The sequence below is a fragment of the Stegodyphus dumicola genome, chromosome 4 (assembly GCF_044657685.1).
Source record: "Stegodyphus dumicola isolate Sdum_Otavi_A_Nest chromosome 4, ASM4465768v1".
NCBI classification, from domain to species: domain Eukaryota; kingdom Metazoa; phylum Arthropoda; class Arachnida; order Araneae; family Eresidae; genus Stegodyphus; species Stegodyphus dumicola.
Genome location: NC_140771.1, coordinates 175956695 through 175978542, shown reverse-complemented (window position 1 = coordinate 175978542; position 21848 = coordinate 175956695). Strand labels below are relative to the sequence as shown.

The 21848-nt window shown below is 33.9% G+C and overlaps 1 protein-coding gene across 5 annotated transcripts in view; it reads right to left on the bottom strand.

Moving 5' to 3' along the window:
- Positions 1–12721: 12721 nt before the first annotated feature.
- The window catches only part of mtTFB2 (mitochondrial transcription factor B2), a 54528-nt gene continuing 45401 nt past the window's right edge, over positions 12722–21848 (bottom strand). For 4 of the 5 annotated variants that reach the window (XM_085815798.1, XM_085815800.1, XM_085815797.1 and 1 more), the window contains 3 exons: positions 20104–20154; positions 16423–16574; positions 12722–13361 (listed from right to left, as the gene is read on the bottom strand). In XM_085815798.1, coding sequence (XP_085671924.1) covers positions 13169–13361; positions 16423–16574; positions 20104–20154 — 396 coding nt within the window. In that variant the 3' untranslated portion in view covers positions 12722–13168. The remainder of the gene's footprint in view (positions 13362–16422; positions 16575–20103; positions 20155–21848) is intronic. The other variant, XM_085815801.1, reaches the window with a different exon arrangement.

Genomic DNA, 21848 nt, shown 5'->3' with positions numbered 1-21848 from the left:
TTAAGAACATTTTTCAGGTCATTAGTGAAGTAAACAAAACCTTTAGTGAATTTTCTATTTTTGATGTAATTAAAATAATCACAAACCGATTGGATGAAATTCATGCTGCACCTACTCCCATAGACAAAATTTTTGTCTTCTTTACCACATTAGAAGAAATTTTTAATGGAAATTTATCTAGTATAAATGGAAAATTGACTTTTCGCATTTTCGACTTCTTTTGAACCATCTTTCGACGTGTATATAATTTAAATTTTGCTCTAAAACTTTGACTACTTTGGGCTATCAGTTTATGATGTTATTTTGTGTTTATTATGCTAAAATTATATATATTATGTGCCCTATATTTTCGTAATTACCTGTGCTTGTATTTTTCTCATGTTCATCACGTGTCGCTAGCTCGATATTTTTACCTACTCGATATACATGATTACTTTATGGTCTTCTGACTTTTATGAAATGTTCTTTACTTTTATGGACTTTTGTTTAAACCTTAGAACTTTTAATTTTGTATTTGTATTGATATATAGACGGAGGTAAGGTCATTTGTCCCTAGGTACTCCGGTGATGCACCTTTCTATTCAGGAGGCTATCATAAACTTGAAGAGAAGCACTTCGCAAGGATGTGGCGCATTTATCGTGTCCAAGTGTAGTTGAACGTTGAACCAATCGTTGTGCAGTAGTGATCTGAAGAATTAAACTTCGAAATAGTCAAAAAGTTTCTACAAAACACAGTGCTAATTGTTGTTTTTCTTAAATAGATTTCAGTTTCTTAAACTGAGAGATAAAGTTACTAAAAAATCCAGCAAATTGACCTTCGGCCTTGGATCGGGGGTATACTTTTTTTCATGATCAGTCACAGTGTTAATAATAACATCTGCGCAATTTTCTTCATTGCTAGCAGAAACGTAGTGCCAGTCCATCTTTTCCACCGCAGGAGAGCTTGCATCAATTCAAATTTATTCACTGTCTTGGCAAAAGGACATCCTTAGGAGGGGTGTCAGCATGGCTGGATTCTTGGGGAGAGCACAATCTGTATCATCGGTTCCTAGTAGAGGCAGCAGAACTTCCTCTGGCGGGCAAATCATCGTCATCGGCTTCTTGGAAGGAGTTCTTTGGGAACTTTCATTCTGCTTATATCTGGAATTCTTTTCCCCGGATTTTAGGAGGATGAGCAAAATCAGGATCTCATTCTTTACGGTAGGATTCTTTAAACTGTTTAGTTTCAAGTTCCTTGACTAACCATCATTTTAAGAAATCCAGATTCCGCTTTCTGCAGAATAGCATGTTCCCCAGGCTTTTGAAGGCTCAAGCGACATTTGAAGTTGCTGTTAATTTTAGCAAAAATTTAAGTATCAGAAAAATATCGTAACTTCATCATCATTACTAGGCTACTTTTCACTATACCAAGACGAGCAAGGAGATTTTGCATGACGAACATTTATCGGAAAATACACTGAAGTCATGTTAGCAACAGTATGCACGAGGCAGAAACATCTCAGGACACAACACCGCAGGTACGAATACAACGCGAGAGCGTAAAGAAACACAACGTATGGTTTTGGTTTGGTTTATGTGAGTATGGCAAAACCTCGAGAGTAAGGGCAAGGATGCCATCGTGGAGGACTTGCTAAGGGAAACTTGCTCTTATACATGGAAAACCACAAAAACGTCCATGCAGCCAGTCCGTTTGCGGGATTCGAACCTCGGACCGAACTACCGTTGTTCAGCGACTTGGCTCGGCCGCTGGTGGGCTAACTTTCACGTATGAAGGTAGCCGTTTGAAACGAATCGATTACTAACATGAAATTTGTTTTTTGTCTTATTATTCTTTTAAACTACCACTTTTTTATGCAAAGTCTACTGGGCAGATAGTTTTAATCTTTTATGCCCTTCAAAGACTCCCATAACTTGTCGCGCAAATAACCAACGACGGAAGAAGGAATGGATTTGTTTTACACCATCTGGGTTGGAGATGTTGTATATAACGAGTTAATTATTTATTATTCCAGGAGTTACCTGTACACATTGAGCGTCTTTTTATCAATACTCTTAGGCCGAAAAGAGTTCCCCTCCTGAATCTTATGTAAAACTAGCACTGACTTCGTCCGAAAGTTTTAGATGCCTTTCTTAGAAACGGAGAAGTGATGAGAAAATTGTTGAGAGATTGTGATGAGAAAATTCTTATTTGAACGAAGTGATTGGTAAAACTCTTAGTGATAATTACGGAACCGAAAGTTGGAAAAAACAATAATTCGTTGAATTTATTCAAATATTTTACATAATAGATTAAGGAAGTCGACAGTGTTGAGGTTGCCAAGCTCAGCTGCATATCGCTCATTTGGCTCAAGCTACACGTTCCTTTGGCTTCCTTATTTCGGATCTAGCGTTTCTCCAAATTTGGATATTTGGATTATTTACAAAAGCAACCTAAAAAGAAGTTATCAGTAAGGGCACTTTTAAGATAATACATTATAGTTTTGCACTGTGTGCATGCCTATTGCCAGCTATGTGTATGATGCATTAAGAAATATTAGATGAATCTTTTAAACTGTAAGTTTTCAATTTCTTTATTAATAAAAAAATCCCTTTCTATACTGCCTGCCCATGTGATAAGATCATAAAATCGTGATAAGATCATAAAATCTTCGAAACAATTGTAGCTATAACCATGTTTTCAGTTTTACAAAGATAAAATTTAGTCACTCTTATTATTTAAATATTACTATTGCAAATTTTGAATTTCTCTTAACAAAAAAATTGTCTAATTTTAAATACTCCACATCAACAGCACATTGTTAATATTTACCCTTTGTCTGTCGAGTAATTTTCTAAAAATGCCTTTAAAATTGTATAAAATTTTCACCCAACTCCTCGTAAAATGTCGCGAAAATTTCCATAGACCTTTGAAAAATGCCAGCTACTCTTTTTGTTATATTTCCTTCTCTCTCAGAATTTTACGTCAATGATACCGACTTGTGTCAGATGTGGCGGAGGCCATTCAATTAAAGAATGCCCTGACAGATAAAATCCTGATAAGCCCCTAAACTGTGCGAACTGCGGGGGACCTCACACATCTAGCTTTAAGGGTTGTGAAAAGTATCCCAAGAACAATAGCAACACAAATAATATTGTCAAAAACAAAACATACTCAAACCGTATCATAGAAGGTAAAAGTTATGCACAGGCCATATTATCAGGACTCTATTCGGAAACAATCAATGAAGCAAAAACAGTTTTTGGTAATCTAGCAGAGCTAGTAAAAATCATTAAAGGCGCTGGCTTCTTGCAATTAACACAACAAACAAAACAAACAAAACAGACTATTCAAACCAGTCCAGAAAATGCTAAAACACAGACTTTAGATCATGGGTCAATACAGGAATAGTCGGGCCCCTATTCAGTTCATGACCTGGAACGCGCATAGCGTCCAGAATAGAATTACGGAAACTTTTTACTTGTGTATGATATTGACGTTGCACTCATCACAGAAACGTTTGCGACTCCTTGTTACAATATGAATATCGCAAACTACAGATGTTACAGATTGAGTCATACAGGTGGGGGGGGGGGGTCGCGATTTTTGTGAAAAGCACCCTACAATCTTGCCTCATCAGCGAGGATCGCGATAACGGATATGAAGCAGTTACAGCCTCAGTTCTACTCCCTTATTATGGAGTTGTCTATTTTATTGCACTGTATAATCCTCCGAATAATCTACTTGACATAGAAAAACTTGCTGAGCTTCTCCCAAATAATAAACATATCATCCTGGCTGGAGATCTGAACTCAAAAAATACAGAATCGGGCTGTCGAAGAACTAACAATAATGGCGAAGTCCTGCTCGAGTTTATTAATAACTATCCTATTTATTTTTATGCACCTGCAGACTATACTTACCTCCCAGATAATCCCAGAAGAGGAGACATTTTAGACATTGTGCTCACAAATACCGCCATTCCAATGTATTTAGACGTTAAGTTTGAATTAACCTCCGACCATGTGCCGGTTATTGCAATTTTAGGAACTAACAGATGCGAAGAAAACAAGTTTAAAAGAGTCACCGACTGGCAGCAATATTACACCCAATTGTTAGAGAACCCCCCAAGTATTAGCTCACTTAAGAATAAAGATGACATTGATAATGCGATTGAAATTCTCAACAATAGTATCCTCGACACTTACAACAACGCTACCAAGAAAATCCCAGTTGATAGAGACCATTTCCGGCTACCCAGAGAAATCAGAGATATGATTAAACAGAGAAACCGATTGAGAAAGAGGTGGCATATCTCTTGGGACCCAGAGGTCAAGAAAGAACTTAACAGACTTAATAATAAAATCAGATGCAAGATTCGGAAACATCGGGATGAGGCCTGGAATAATAAAATTGAGAGTTTCAATGAGTCTGGAAATGACTTCTGGTCTTTCGCGAGAAACCTTAGACGCAAGCTTCCCTGCAATAAACCAATTTATAGCAACAGCAGAATCGCGCTTACATACAAGGAAAAGGCCGCCCTTATGGCAGAGCACTTAGAGCAACAATTCGTGCCGAATCAAGACCCATGTGACCCACTTTTCTCCTATAATACTAGGCAATTTATCAAAGACTGGCTGGAAGGATCCGGGGCCAAAAATCGCACTGAATATACATCTCCGATGGAGGTTAGGAACATTATAAGAAAGATGAAAAACCGGAAATCCCCTGGTTATGATGAAATTACAAATGTTGCAATTAAGAATATGCCTATTAACACGGTCACAAAATATGTTAGCATTCTCAATGCCTGCCTGGAAAATAACTATTTTCCCGAAAAATGGAAAAAGGCGAAAGTCATTCTTCTACCAAAGCCGGGAAAAGACGCCACCAAACAGGAGGGATACCGACCGATTAGTCTACTCCCAGGACTAGGTAAGATATTCGAAAGGGTCATCTACAAAAGAATTGAGCCGTATATGGAAAAGCTCCCAATGGAACAATTTGGTTTCCGTAGAAATCTATCAACGACAAAACAACTTGCTCGTCTATGCGAATTCATCGGATCTGCTTTGTTCAGACATCAAAGTGTTGCCTTACTCATGCTAGACGTGGCGAAAGCTTTCGACCGCGTCTGGCATGAGGGGCTCATTTTCAAGCTCATCACACTTGATTTCAGTAGAGATCTCATCTTACTTATCAACTCCTTCATACGGAACCGCAAATGTTTTGTAAATTTTAGAAATGAACACTCTGAGACTAAGTATCTGAAAGCCGGAGTAGCACAAGGTTCTATTCTTGGTCCTATTTTGTATTTCTTTTACTTCCCTTCTTTCCAAAGAATTAGCTATCAGTTAGTTATAAAGTTGCACATATTTTGCAGAAATTTAACTTTAGGGTCGTTTATTCTTCCACCAATAAAATTCCGAGTTCCATACTCAAGGCCCCATTCCGGATATGAATTCCTGGGGTATTTATAGGATTCCTTGCCAGTGTAGTTTAATTTACATTGGCCAAACTAAGAGAGCCTTAAAATTTCGCGTCAAGGAACATGAGGCGTATGTTACAAAATAGGAAACACAGAAGTCTTCTGTTGCCCAACATTGTTGGTCCGAAAATCACACTTTTCTGCTGCCAAAATTATTAAGTGAACAATTTTTCTGCTGCCAAAATTATTCAAAAAACATCTTTCATTGGAGAAGATTTTCTAGAGGCATTTCACATTCAAAAAAAAAAAATCTTTTTGTTCTAGTTAACGATCCTAATTCCAATCCATCTTTGCCTTCGGCCTTTAAAGAAATTATGTTTTAGTTCTGGTTTCATCAACAGATGATGCCACTAGCTTATTTTCTGTCCAGGCTTTCTTATCTTATCTGATCATTATATCCTATCTTGTTCATTTGCGCTTTTTCAGCAGAGGATGGTGGTTCGGTAAAACCATCGAAACTAGTCCTGTGAAAATTTGAAAATATAACGCTGATTTTAGTTGTTTGACTTCTGAATTAATATTTGTTCGGCGTGTTATTGTGTCTTAATTATAAAAAAAATATTTTTTTTATGCACATCCTATTTCAACTAATCTTTTGAACAAAATTTTAACTTATACTGAAAACGCGATCGGCGATTATCAGTGCAATTTTAGGAAAAGATGGACTATTGAGCAGATTTTCAACCTAATTCAGACTTTTGAAAAATGCAGAGAATTAAGTCGAAATGCACAATCTTTTTTTAAACATACAAGAAAAACTTGTTGCACTGGTGACTTTGAAACCAAGTTACAAATTAATTTAAAAAACTGACCTTACAGGACATCTTGAGGTCAAGAATGAAGTGAGACAGGGAAGGCATTGGCATGCATCCTATTTAATATTACACTCACAAACATTCTAGGATTAATACTAGACGAAATATGTTTAATACGATATTCAGTTACTGGCTTATGCAGATGACATTTGCATTGTTACCTGTACTGTTTCTGCTCTTAAACAGGCATTCATGGCATTAGAAAAAAATACAGAAAGATTTAACTTTTCTGTTACTTTAAATAAAACTAAATATATGCTTCATTTAAAATATTACTTACCACCTAGTCATTTAGAAATTAGCAGATATAGATTTGAAAAAGTCTACTCTTTGTTTTCTCTGGGAGCAGAGATGAATTGCAAAAATGGAGAACATCTGAAATACTTAAAAGAATCTCTGCTGCAAATATATGTTTACATGGCCTGAAGAGTTATTTAAAATACAGCTTTTTCAAGGTAAGAACTAAATCATTACTTTACAAGTCTTTAAAGTTCTGTTCTGACTTAAGCGTCAGAAGCTTGGGCGTTGATTTTACGTGATGAGGAAACTTTGGGGATTTTTGAGAGAAGGATATTGTGTTGCATCCTTGGTGAGGTCTGTGTGAATAGATTGGGGAAAATATCTAATTTAGGCTACACAAGATCTACCGACAACCAATTCTTTAAGCTAGAGAGATTTAAACTGGCTGTAATTCGGCCAGAATGCATGAAGATCGGTGTTGTAAGAAAATCTTGGAACCACATTTCAGGGTAAACCCTCGGCGAGATGGATCAATCGTTTGAAAATTACCAAAACATTCTAAAGGTCAAAAGCTGGAAAAGCATTGCAAAAGTAGAGATGCCTGAAGAAAACTTCTGGAGATAGCCAGGGCCCACACTGGCCTGTCGAGTCAATGAAGAAGAATAGTGAACTATTTCTCTTAAAGTTGTCCTCCGCGAAGATCTTCCTCTCTTTAAGCAGATAATCATTGTGTGCTTTACAATAATTCAAAAATCTTAAGCATAGAAAACATTTATCATAGCCGAAGTGAAATGACGACGACAATATGTTTTCCATTTGATGCATCAAATTTAACACATATCTCTTTCTATAGAACACTATTTCGCGCATATTGCCCTATGATAATAATAATAATAATAAAATAAATAATAATTAAAAAAAAAAGACTCAAATTTATTTTTACCCTAAACAGTATTTTCAATATTAACAGTATTCTCAATATTAATCACAATTATGTATTCATATATACAAAGTGTCTTAAAAGGTCGTTGCCAAACTTAAACAACTGGTCTGCCATACCATGACAAACCAGATTTACATAGAACTTGTGTCCAAAAATGCGAATGGTGACCGCTAGAGGGCAATGTTCGCAGGCTTATGGGACAGTGGGAAGTGTGATCATTTCAGGTCAGAATGTTGCAGGAGAAAGATGAATCGGTTTACTAATTCAGTTTTTTATGGATATTTTGTGTGACATTTCATGTAAAGAATGTTGCCAGTTCTAATAGTTTGCGTTCCAGGAGCTATGCACTGAAACCTCTGGTTTCAGCATGATGGAGTGCTTGCACATTTTAGCAGCACTGTGCCGAAATACCTTGAGAGAACATACCCTGATCACTGGATTGACAGAGGCAGACCAGTAGCATGGCCACCGCGATCCTCCGACCTGACTCCCCTGGATTTCTACCAAATTTAACATGCTGTAGGGATACATGAAACCCATAGTGTACAAGATGACAGGAACATCGGACATGGACCACATTGCCACGTGTCCATAACACACCTGCCCTATTCTGAACAGGTCTTTGAATCCATGCGAAACACGTATTGTGGCGAATGGAAGGAATTTTTTAAATATATTTTCTGAGATTTAACCATGTTCTTTAATAAGTTTAACACTTCTTTTGACAATCTTTTCTTTCCTCTCCTCATTCAAACACTGTCCTCTAGCTGTCAGCGTTCGCATTTTCGGACATAAGTTCCTATGTAAATCTTGTTCGTCATGGTATGACAGACGAGCATGTTAAATTTGGCAATGACCTTTTGAGACACCCGTGTATAATAACAAAGGTTGCTGCTAACGATTATGATTCATTTTTATATGAAATTTTATATCATCCAAATTTATGTTAGCATTATTTACCACAAAACATTCGGAAATATGCCTAAGAGGAGTTTCTGTCTGGTAGAGAGTTAAAGAGAAACAATTCGAGAAAAATTTAGAAATTGAATAATTTTAAAAATGTAATGAATCATAAAAGAGTAAAATAATACTTCATGCTCTTTTATGGGTGTTAAAAAAAAACAGACTCATATTTTTTTTTTCAGCTGTGTTCGTTCGTCAGAGAAGAAACTTTCCATATGAAGCTGGTTTTTAAAATGTTTCACTATATTGACAAGTAATATGAAAGCAATGTGGGATTTTTTTTCCATCACATTCAATCGAAGAGCTGGAAGGATGATTAACACATAATGGGTGGCTGAAATTATTCTGCTTTACCTACCGTGAATTCTGCAATGCCCTGTAATGAATACTTGCTCGCTGCTTTTATTTTTCCCATACGCATGGGAAATTTGCCAACGAGGTTTCTTTATCTTCACCACTTTTATTTTACTCATATGCATTGGAAATTTGCATTCAAAGTTTTTTTCCTTCTCAACTACAGTGCTCATAATTCTAGCATTTGTTTGGCCACTCTTTGTCAGGCTCACTGTCCCCTAGACTAGTATTTTTGTGATTTTCACCGACTGAACATGGTTTGTGACCTCATGTTCCATGGTAATTTTTCATTGTCTTGACACCTATTATCACCCATCTGAATTTGTTTGTCGAATTCAGCACCATCCTGCACACATATTATAATTAAGCATTATAAGAGATATAAGTTTTGCATTAAAACATTCGATAACATATAGCATTTATTTTTTATTTTATTCATTCCATTGTAATCTTGCATTCAGTATTCCTTTAATTGTTATAAATATAATAATAGCTTAATACATTAATAGCATTTTTATTCATTTATTCTTTATACGAATAGCTTAATCAAGAAAACCTTTGTACGGAAGAACGTGTTTAGAAGATCACATGTAAAAATATGGTAATTCCTTTATTGCAATGTGATTGATGAAAATTCAAATAATTGAACTTGGTAAGCATTTGTTACAAACTCTCTGTTAGTTTAGGTGAGGAATGTTGGGAAACACCTATAAAGCATGCACCATTACTGTGTGTGTCTGTGCAATATTTGAAATTATTGATATGTCCGTGTATTATGAAAATGTTCATGTAGTATTTGAAATGTGGTACACCATGGAAGTGATTCAGCAGAAGAGTGAGGATAAGTTGTACGGTAAGTTGTCATACAGTATTGTCCCAAATATGTAAATTTGACAACACATTTTTCAGAGTTATAAGCATTATAAAATAAGTTATAAGAATTATAATTGTTATAAAAATGAATTATATACCATAAAAATGATTTGAAACAAAAGTGAGGACAAGTTATAACAATTATTTGAAAATGATGTTCTGCAAAAGAGAGGCTAAGTTAAAAATATTATAAGTGATTTATGTTATCATCCGAAAAGTAAATATCCTCTAAAAACAAATCCAACAAATATAACTATCCTCAAAGACAATCAAAACAATTTGTTCGGTGGTTCGGATTTAAAACAATAGACGATAAAGGTCTCACTCTAAACACACAACAATTAATTAATTTACAAGTTGAGGTTATTGAAATAGAGCTCTCTTGACAGTAAATTATTAGGGCCGGCAATTCTCTTACAGGTATTTTAAATATCTGGATACAATCAAAATTCTAATTGTAACTCGGAGATGCAGGGAAGGTAGAGAGCCATCTATAGGCATTTTGCAACACTCCCCACCTGAACTCTTAACAAAGAGTTTATAACAGATACTTACCAATTTTAATTATTTGGATCAATCACACTGTAATAAAGGAATTACCATATTTTTATATATGATGTTCTAAACAAATTTTCCCATACAAAGGTTTCTTGAATAAGCTATTAATATAAAGAACAGATGAATAAAAATACTATTAGCACATAACAGTCAGTTAAAAGACTACTAAATGCAAATTGCAATGGAATGAATAAAGTAGAGAATAAAAAGAAAGATTCAATTTTATGAACAACATATTGTTAATTCTCAAATTCAGTCATTGAGCTTTAAATTTCAAATTAATTTAACCGGTTTTCTTATATAAGTCCAGTGTCAGTTTTGAACTCAAACACGAGAGAACTTTGCCGTGCCTTCAGTTTCGAACATTAGAGAAATGCCTCCCTTCCTCTTAACATATTTCTAGCTAACCTAGAAATATGTGGTTCCCAGCGACCACATATTTCTAGGTAAGTGCTCTTCATAGAATAACATTATGCCATATAGTTTGAATTCAGTTGCCTTTGAATTTTGCTGGCACATATTAGTGGACCTTAAATTTAGTAAATATTGAAACCATTTTATTTTAGGCAACATTTCCAAAAAATTTAGTAAACATTTTGGGGCAACATTTCCAAAAATTTTAGTAAATATTTTGCGGCAACATTTCCGAAAAAACTATTTAACACGTTTGGTTGATGTTTGAATTTTTCCAGGATGGATTTTCTCGATCCTGATGAATCATCCTTAGTTATTCTAGCTGGAGGAAGGAATAGCTAATGTTTTGCCAAACAAAAAATGTGCAGAAGTGAGTGGAGAGTGTTCTTAAAGTTCACTATATAAGCAATGGGCCTATAATTGATCATGGCTTCAGTCTCACTGAATACTGTTTCGAGTTCATTGAGATATAGCGATGAATGACCTACGATTTTTTTATAACTTGTTTTGATCATTCTGATCATTTTCATCCAAAATCCCCCCATACTCCCCTTTCATCTATATATTTCCAATGAATACTGTAAATAAAGAAATTCTTTATGGAGGGATCAGAAATAGAGTTCCACAGTTTTTTAAGTTTAATGTCTGCGCACTTGTATGATTTTGCATTAATGCTGTATACTGCTGAACACAGTCCTCTTGGAGATATAAATCGCCTGAAAGCTAACACGAATGCTTCATTATTCATGGAAGGTACCAGTTCTAAATGGATGGCATGAGTCACTGCACTAGTAAATACTAGTATGTGATGTTTATTATTGCTCTCTTTAGAGAAAAATGGTCCGGTGCAATCCAGTTATGGTGAACGGCGATGTCTGAAGTTTTCATTCCAGAAGGAAGGCAGCTATGTCTTGATCTCCCAGGCGAACACTATATCTTTTGCAAATCACACATCTGCTCAACAAGGATTTAATTTGTTGTCTCCCTTTGATGATGCAAAATGTTTCACGCAGATGCATCAGAGTGGAATATCCTTTTATGTGCTTTGAAAATTTAACATATCGAAGTTTGACAGCAGTATCCATAGGTGCTTGGCAGATTCCAGGCAGTATGCAAATTGTATTCTGTTTTTTAACGTAGAAGTCCATATTGGTTGATTTCTGGATTCAGCGAAGGATTTCTTTTTTGAAATATTGAAATTGTTTTTAATTCAATATTTTTCTGCATTCATTATTACAGAAGTAGCTAATGATCTACAAAGTCTTTTGGATGTAGGGTTAGAACTGTTAATGAACCTATATATTCACGCCGTTAATTTGGCATACCTTATTTAATTTGCTAAATTGATTTAAATTGAGCAATTAATTAGAATTTTGTATGATGTTCTTGTTGTTGCTGGTAGCTTGCAGGATACTGACAGTTCTACAGACATCTCTTCCTCATTTGTCTCCATTCTTGGTGTCTCAGGCCAGAAATTTTCAGGCTCCAGAAGTCCGTTTTGTCATAATGGACTCGAGATGATGGTTTCAGCTCATTATCTTCGAGACAGTAGGTTTGCAGTGTTATCTTTTTCACTGCAATGGGACCACAGGCTAGCATTGCAAATTGCCTGGATTTCTGCTACACGGTTGCCAACAAATGGCTTCAAGACATTTGGTGATTTTCTTATCTAATAGAGCGTTATTTGGGAGTCACTCCAAAACATAATATTATTGCTTAACATAAGCAGGATGTGTTTAAAATATTTAGCAACTACAATGGCTCCCATTAGCTCACATCTAGGAAGTGTTAAAGATCTGAAATGAGCTATTCTTCTTTTTGCCATTATGAAACTGGTTTTAATTTCCTTATTTTAATCAGCATATTCCAAAGGCTCTGGATGTAATGTTACTAAAATTACACTCAGCTATGTGTAATTAATGTCATGGAAGAATTTTCTATGGAAATCAAGAATTTTTAAACATTTCATTTCCACACATCAGGCCATTCACCTTTTTTAATATCGGTGGGAAGTGTAACATCCCACTCTAAACCCAGAAGACAAATGTCTTGTAACATGAACTTAATCCAAACTACAAATAGCCAACAGGGTCAAATATTTTGCACTCTTTTATTGTTGTTTTCACTAGTTCGAAATGACTCCTGAACTGCTTTCATGTTTAACTTGATTATATCATTACTAGGATCTCAAACCATGTCCAAAAATTTTTTTTTGTTTATTGAAATTATCTTCCATTTTAACTTCATCCATAATGAATTTGAATAAAATGAAAACAAGTGCAGATTTAAATACTTATTTACAATTCAAAATGTTCAATTTTCAATGAATTCTCATGATCACACAAATAATGAGTTTACAAAATGAGAAACTTTGGGAAAATATTACATTGTATCAATATAAGAAATGAACTTTTGAGGATAATATTGCCATAAATAATATAATAAATATTTCAGAAAATAAATTACATATTTTTTATCCAACACACTATCTTTCCAGAATTAATATTACATTCTCTCAGTATATATTGTCATTTGAAATTTCATTAATCTTTATCAGATGCAAGTTTTTTATTATATTTCTGAAAAGCAGTGTGAAATGAGGAATCTTCATATTCAGGCCAGGAAGAAAACTGGTTAAAAAGCATGAGGATCTGTTTTGGATTCAGGTCTCCAAATCTGGTGAACACATTCATACCTTCTTTTATTAATCTTGGTCCACAAAAAGGTATCCATTTCCTAAATTAAGAAATGAATCATAAAAATTATGCAAAATGTTTCTTGCCTAAATATGGAATGTCTAGATAAATATCTAAATTTTCTAAATTCGGAGCATACATATTTTCATCATATCATCAAGTGTAACAAAGCCTCCTTTCTCCCTAATTAAAGTAACAAAAATGTTGTAGAATGAATAGAATCAATAGCAAGAAACAAACAGATAATTCTATCTCTCAATCTGAATTGGTCACTTTCTGTTAAAACCACAAGAAATGTGGAATCTCTGTTGACTAACATGACTTGCCATAATGAAAGAGGGCATCCAATTTGGAAACTTTATGGTATGATGAATAGCGTGAAATTGTTGTGCATATTTAATATACTTCAAAAAAGGCCTATTATGTATGTGAAATGGAGATTTTTTCAGCCTGTTTCTAGTGTTTAAAAAAGGAGTTGATAAAACACATAATTATGAGGAAGTCCAACTTTAATGATGATGACAGAGAAAAGTTATATAATGTTTTTCATGTAATGATATTATTTTAGTTACTACACAATATATAGTACATATACAGCATGTTTCAAAAAGAATATATGTATTTTGAATGCAAATATTTATTAAACTGTATGACAAATGTATACGAAACTTTACACACATATGTACGAACCTCTCAAGTTCAGATTACAGACGTTCAATATGTCCTCCATCAGCGACACGAACCATATCACATCAATACTCAAATTCCTCCCATACTCGGGCAAGTATGTCCATCGTCACTCATGTTATAACAGTACGGATCCGGTTCCTCACCTCTTCCTGGTTCTATGGGAGTGGCGGTACATAAAAGTTTTAATGAAACCCCACAGGAAGAAGTCACAGGGTGTCAAATCCGGTGACAGTGAAGGCCAGCTGAGACAAGCTAAGTCACCAGCTCCTTGACGACCAATCCAACGGTTCGGTAGAGTTTCATTCAGATAATCAAGCACTTGGCGACTCCAGTGAGGGGGTGCCCTGTCTTGTTCAAAAATGAAGTTGTCTTCGTGCAGCCTCAGAAAGAAACAGTTTTGTAACATAGCGAGATACTGCTGACCGTTAATCGTGTTTCCATCAAAGAATGGGCAATAAACAGATGATTTGGATATTGCACAAAATACACTGATTTTGGGCGAATCTTGTACATGTTCAATAGCTGCATGTGGGTTCTGTAGGCCCCAAATCGAACATTGTGTTTGTTTGCATGACCACTAACAAGAAAAGTTGCTTCATCACTGAACACAATGCGTTGTGCGAAAGTGTTATCATTGCCAAAGGCATCAATAATCTTGTTACGAAATGCCACATGTTTGCGTTTTTCATCAGGACGCAGAGCCTGTAACAAATGTAACCTGTATGGCTTCATAACCAACCGATGTCTCAAAACATGCCAAATTGTTGTTGTAGGCAGTTGTAACTCCCGACTGGCAATAGCAAGAAATAGTTGATTTTGAAGAAATAGTTGATTTGATGTTGAAACGAGTTGATTTTGAAGGACTACGTTGGAAAGCAGTTTGAATTCGTGCAACATTTTCGTTGGAACACGAGGGAGGCCAGGACTCATTCGGAGGATCAGTTTGGTACCTAAACTTGAAACGTCTTTGCACTGTAATCATGGAATTGCACTTCACAAACTCGAGAACACAAAATGATTTCTGCTGTGGAGTAACCATTTTAAACATGTGACGGTTACCACACAAAACAGAAGACAACTGACATCTAGCGGCTATTAACATAAACTATTTATTATATATTTGTTTCGCCAATAGTAGAGCCGAAGCGCAGTGATTGATAGTTTGAACAAAATAACACTTTGTAATACATATATTCTTTTTGAAATATGGTGTATTTTATTGTAAATTGCCTGGAGTTAATAGATAGAAAATTTACAATTGACCATAAACAATATAAACATATAGGTTGTAGCTATTAGTTACAGCAAAGCACTCTACAATTACTACAGCCAAGATACGAAAACAGATTTACTAATATAGGCTTCTGATACTTAGAAGTTTATTGACGGTAATTTCTATAAAACATTCCATTTAACTTTATGTTTTTCAAGTTTTCTTTTGTTTATCACAATTTTTCAAAAGCATATATTCCTTCATTTGTTATTGTCAAAGTCAAGTAAACATTAATTTGCCAACATCTCTTTAAAGAAGCCAGATGAAAAAGAAAACATGAATTTTAATTCAATCACACAGCAGAAATTAAAATAATTTGAGTATTAAATTCAATAACACCTCAGTTTAGAAAAGTCTCAGTTAACTGATGACTCCTACCAGTCTCTGACTTATATCAAAGACAGTGAGGTAATGTTCCTCTTTTACTATAAAAATTGAAATCAAAAAGCAGTTCTTTATATTTTAATTCAAATTTCATATAATTAACTCTGTAAATGATTGCAGTTTAAAAAAAAAAGTTCTTGAAAGGCTATATTTACAATGCATTTCTAAATCATGAGAAAATGTGCTAAACATTTTCTTTTATTTAAAAGAATTAAAATTATGAAGCAAAAGATATAAAGTAGACACAAAGCTTATGACTAGATCAAAGTAGCCACACTATTCAAGCAAATTAAAATGAAATTTTTTTTCGTCCCTTCTACTTTTCTTTCCTATTTATGTAAATTTAATTTTGTGACTTCCATTTCATCGGAAGTAATGACTGTAGCCTTTTCTTACATAGAATTTAATTAATTCATCGGCTGATCTTGAAATTACTTTTAGCCATTGGATTTTTAAAAAGTAAATATTCCTAATTTTTCAATTTCTGCAAAGACATTTTAATGTTAAATAAAGCATATATCTAAACCAATTTCAGAAAGAAATGGACCAAGTGAACTTATTTTAATAAATATCTTTCAACTAAATAATTTAGGGAAGAGATTGTTTTATCTTTGAATTACTATTTGCAAAATTATATGAAACAGTAAATATTTTTCAGATTATGAAAAATCAGAACTAGCACATATTCTAATAAGAATTAATTATTAGTAGACATACTAAGAGAAAAAAAATTATAAGTTGATTCTTAGCTTACTCCATAGTGGGAATAACAAAGGCTGTCCTTTTACCAAAATGATTGCGAACAAAATAGTAGAATTCAAGAAGTTTATTATTGTCAGTGACTAATTCAGGAAGATCAGATACAGGTGTAAGTTTTACAAGGTAAAAGTGCTGCAGATCACGCATCTGAAAGTAGATAAACATGGGATAAGGCCTGATAAAGTACTAATATAAAACTCTGAATATCAAATGATTTTTCTTGCATGATAAAATTATGAAGAATATATTATTAAATAACAAAATAATTACTATAACATAATCAGGAAATAAATATTTTAGTTCCCCTGCCGGCTTGGAGATACCTTGAGTAAAATCATTGGCCCAGTTAGGTGGGTGGTGTAAGTCGTAGAACAGATGGTTCTGTAGCTAGGTGCAGGACGACATCAAGTTTGATAGGTAATGTCCTGATGTGACATGCAGCCCGTGTAGTACTGGTGGGAGCATTTTGAGGACCAGTCAGATCTTCTGGTGATCAGATCATGCCCCTCACCAAACACCGAGAAAAGGGAGTGGTGACCTCTTGGGCCTGGCAAGTAGGTGGGGGCTTTTGGAGCATTTAAATGTCTAAGGCGAATATTCAGAGTGGTACCCAGATTTCCAGACATACGCCAATTCACATTCTTATGAACCAGGTTAACGGTGTATCCTCTCGCTGACTAACAAGGGGTTCTCAGTAGCAGGGCTCTGGAGTCGGTAGGGAAAATGACCAATTCCAAACATATACACATGAGTTAGAGTTTATTTTTTAATATAAAAGAAGTAATAGATGCTACAGGGAAAAAAAAAAAAAAAAAAAAAAAAAAAAAACTGATGGCACAGCAAATTATTTATATTAATTAACATTTATAATGAAATGGAAAAACTGTCATTAGTTATTTCTAAGAAACAGTATAGCTTCAGCAAGATCTTTGTTGGAGGAGCATAAACTGAATTTGATAAACTTCAGACCTGAGAAGAGTCTTTCCACACTCACTTGAGTAGGAGGAAGAGCTGTTACTATTAGGGCTACTTCTTTTAACTTTTCAGGATAGATTTTTATAAGTTCTAAAAGAGGTGTCTTGCAAGAGCAAACATATTTCTCTATTTCTTCAAAGGCCCTGTAGAAATCTTGTTTTTATTTCTTCAGTTTTATATCTAAAGGGTCTTGGTTCTTTATTTTCATTTGTGTTGCTTTTGCCTTTTCAATATTATCCAAACATATATCTCAAAATCTGAAATCTCTAACATCACTGAAAGAGGATAATAGAGACTCAGTTGCAATGTCTGCTGTTTGATTGTCCTGATTTGAATACTCCCAATTGTTATGAAAAAGTTCATATATAGCTTTCTTTGTCTTCTTAATTTGTTCATCATCTAACCATATTCGATGTTTTGGATCTACATATATTGAACGCAGCAAGATCTCATTGTTTAGCACACTAGTTTCTCTTTTCTTCATTGAAGAAATAATTCCTTCTGCAACAAACCCTCCCTTTCAGAAAGAACAAACATCACATTCTTCCATTCTCGCCTCCTGTTAATTCTTCAGATTGTAGCTTTTTTGTGGCTATATACAGTGTAGAAAGAAGAGTTTCCAATTCTGAAAGATCGTTCTACATTCTTTCTGTTAGTGAAACATTAGGGTTATCTACATCTTCTAAAAAAGTTCTTAATTCTAACAACCTTTATATCATCAAATATGTACTTCCTCATTGTGTTGCTTGATCAATAATTGCTCCTTATCCTGCTCTCTTCCTAAGAACAGCATCAATTTTGGGAGTTCTTGCTGCTATTGCTGCTTACCTAAATTTAGCAAGCAGATTTGTAACTAAATAAAGTAACTAAATGAATCAGTCTAATCACTAATGGCAAATATCACATCCATCCTCCTCCCTTAAATTTATTTATTAATATGTCAATAAAATAGAAAATAACTATTTATTAATGTATATAGTCCATTCATAAAATAATAACTCAGTTTGTCATTATTTTGTTTTTTAATTCACTTTAATTTCATTTCAAATTCAAACTGTCCAACAAAAACTGGAGTAGGAGTCTACATGTTTTTATCGACTCCAGCTCAAACTCCTTTTATCCCAAAATCTGCTCAACTCCAATTCCGACTCCACAGCCCTGCCCAATAGGCTGTGGCTCCCTTAGTTGCAGGAAAAATGTACAAATTTTGATTAATATAATGTGTATCATACCAGGTAAAAATTACATATTTTCTAATTACAGGCATAATACAAGAGTTAAATTCTGTGGGGGGGGGATCTGATTTTGACATACAGATTTCAGTATATTATTTGAAATGATACAGAACTGCTGTAAATATTTTATCCTTTTTGACTGTATTTTTGTTTCTCTATATTGCTGTAGTATTTTGTATCATATTATTTATTTATTTTACTTATTTATTAATTTTAGAATGGTAGTTTTATTATTATTATTATTATTATTATTATTATTATTATTTTGCATAGAATTGTAGATACTTTTAGTTCTGAAAGCAATGGCTATGGAATTGTACAAATAGCTCAACGAGAACTCGAGATATAGGAGGTTTCATTCCTAAAAGACTTTGCAACATTTTTTGCTGCCAAGGTGGTGATTCCTTGTCAACTTGGTGACTTTGGGAAGATTCAGAAAACACATTTTTAAATCCTTATGACTGATTCTTCCAGAAGTTTCCACAGCCTATACTGCAAGTTATAAATACGAGTTGGGAAAGCTAGGGAGCTTAGTTGTGAAACTTGAGGCTGGTTTACACTTATCCAAATGAGCCTCGAGTGACTTTCGATGAGCTCCTAATCCGAGCATCTCAAACTGAGTGAACAGACCTGCACTCTGATAGATTGGAAGTTTGTGAAGCAGTTTTACTAATTAAATTCCTAACACACACACACACACACAAAAAAAAAAAAAAAAAAAAAAAAAAATTGTTTGGGCATTGTCGCAGGAGTTATTACTCAAGTTGCCATGTGTTGATAAACATGCAGTGATGAAAGCAAAATATAATAAATAATGATTCACCAGGTTGATGTTAGGGATATAAAATGTTAGTAGGTGTAAAATTAATGATGTTTCTATGTAGAATGTTTCGGTTTGAGATGTATGTGAAGCAGATACGCAGTTACGAAGCCAAATTATTGATCGCACAAATTTATGCTAAATTAATTTTTCTTTGGTAACAACAAAGAATTAATTAGAAATTAAGAATCGGGACTCTCAAGATGTTTTATTATTGGAGGAAAAATCAAATGTGCTTGCGTAAACCATACAAAAACAAACCAAAAAAAAAAAAAAAAAAAAAAAAAAAAAATATTGGTGGTGGTTTTGAGGTCCGGATTTTAGACCATTCCGAATATTGGACATCCAGATTTCTGACTTTGTACTGTATATATAATGATAAGAAATATTTATTTTCATATGCTTACTTACTAAAAAATCTTAAGAACTCTTATTTTGTTATAGAAAAAGAACAAACAAAATATATGAAATTACAATATTTGGTTGCTTTTATAACAAAAATGAAAAAAATGTCAGATATTTAATAGAAAAAATGAAAAATAGAAAAATTTCTTAGAAAAGAAAATTGAGACCTAATCTTAGCAAACCTACAATTGATAATTAATTCTGAAAAGTATTTTGGACAGAAACACATGGTAAACATTACCTTCTTTGCTTTTCTATACACAGGCGATGGAAAAAATGATTCAGAACTAAACTGAAAATAAAACATATTCACATTATTATTATGGACTATATAAAAAAGTTTTAATTAAAACTTACTGGTGTTGTAATACTTTTAATACTTTTGAATTTTCTAGAAATATAAATATGTTAAGTTCAAAATTTTAAAAATCAAGTCATATTAATAATAATAATTTTACTTAATGTAAAAGAATTTTGATTTATAAGAATTGTTTGAAAGATAAAGCTATGCCAATCAACAATATAGTAAAATAATCAACAACTAATTTTAACAGTTAAAAATAAATTTAAAAAAAAAAAAAAAAAAAAAAAAAAAAAGAGGAAAAGCATGCAGTTTATAAATGTACAATAAGGTAACGTAACCCCCAGAGAAAAATGCTTTTTATACAAAATTCTGGGAATTATAGGAACCATATTATACAGGATGATTCTAAATTATTTTTACAAATTAAGAGGGGTGATAGTACTCACCCAGATGAGCAATAATTACCATAGAACATAGGGGTGCATTCCACTCTGAAAGTCAGAAAAGAGGAATATCAGAACTGAACTTACAGCAGTGTTGGGAGAGTGAATGAACAAGACCAAAAGTTGCACAATCAGTTTAGTGAAAAACTCACAGAGGGTGCACAAAACGGATAAAACCAAAACTTGGCTTTCGAGTGTTAATTCGAGCTCGGACTTTGATAGCAAACACTCAAATGCACATCTTTGGTTGGCAAGGTCTCAATCTCGCAAACAATTGCAACAAGTTAATTTTCTAATCAAGTGCTGAATATTATCAACTAGCTCCAACTTCCGCTGTATGACGAGATTAGCATGAAAAGTTCATGCTGTGTTCTGGCTGTCAGAACTTCATGTCCCATAGAAGAGCGCTTCAAGTAGAATGAGCACAGCAAATTAAGTCCTGCAGGACATGATAAAAGATGGCAAAGGGAAAAAAAACTGCTACCTTGATACTTGATATTGAGCTCAAATTAACACTTGAAAGCCAAGTTTTTGGTTTTATCCATTTTGTGCACTCTCCGAGATTTTCACTAAACTGATTGTGCAACTTTTGGTCTCATTCGTTCACTCTCCCAACTCTGTTGTAAGTTCAGGTTGGAATTCTAATATTCATCTTTTCTGCCTCTTAAGAGTGGAATGCGACCTTATGTTCTATGGTAATTATTGCTCATCTGGATCAGTACTATCAGCCCTCTTAATTTGTAAAAACAATTTAGAATCATCCTGTATATATAATCCTTATTAGACTCTTTAAGCATACTACTTCCTTGCTTTATTCACGATGCAATATAACTGAAAACAGGAGACATTTATCTGTTGAACTGTTCAAATATTTTACAAATTACCTGAATAATGGAAGATTTTCTTTTACAATTGAAAAAAATTGGTTAGTAACATATGTCCCCACTGGCAATTTTTGAAAAACAAAAAGTGTTGCCAAACACTATGATTTAGTGCCAATATTGCATAAGTATGATGCACAGATGTGCTTACTTAAATCAAAAGACTACAGGGTTTGGCAAAATGGTGCAATAATCACAAAGGAGATAAATGCAACTGGGGACTTGCTATTGGAATGATTGGTGAGTTTTAATGATTCTAATATAACTCAAATAATATTTTTTTGATATGCTATATTCTCATCGTTTAATTTTCTAAGCTATTATTTTAAATGCCTTTCCTATCAACCTCAGTTTATTT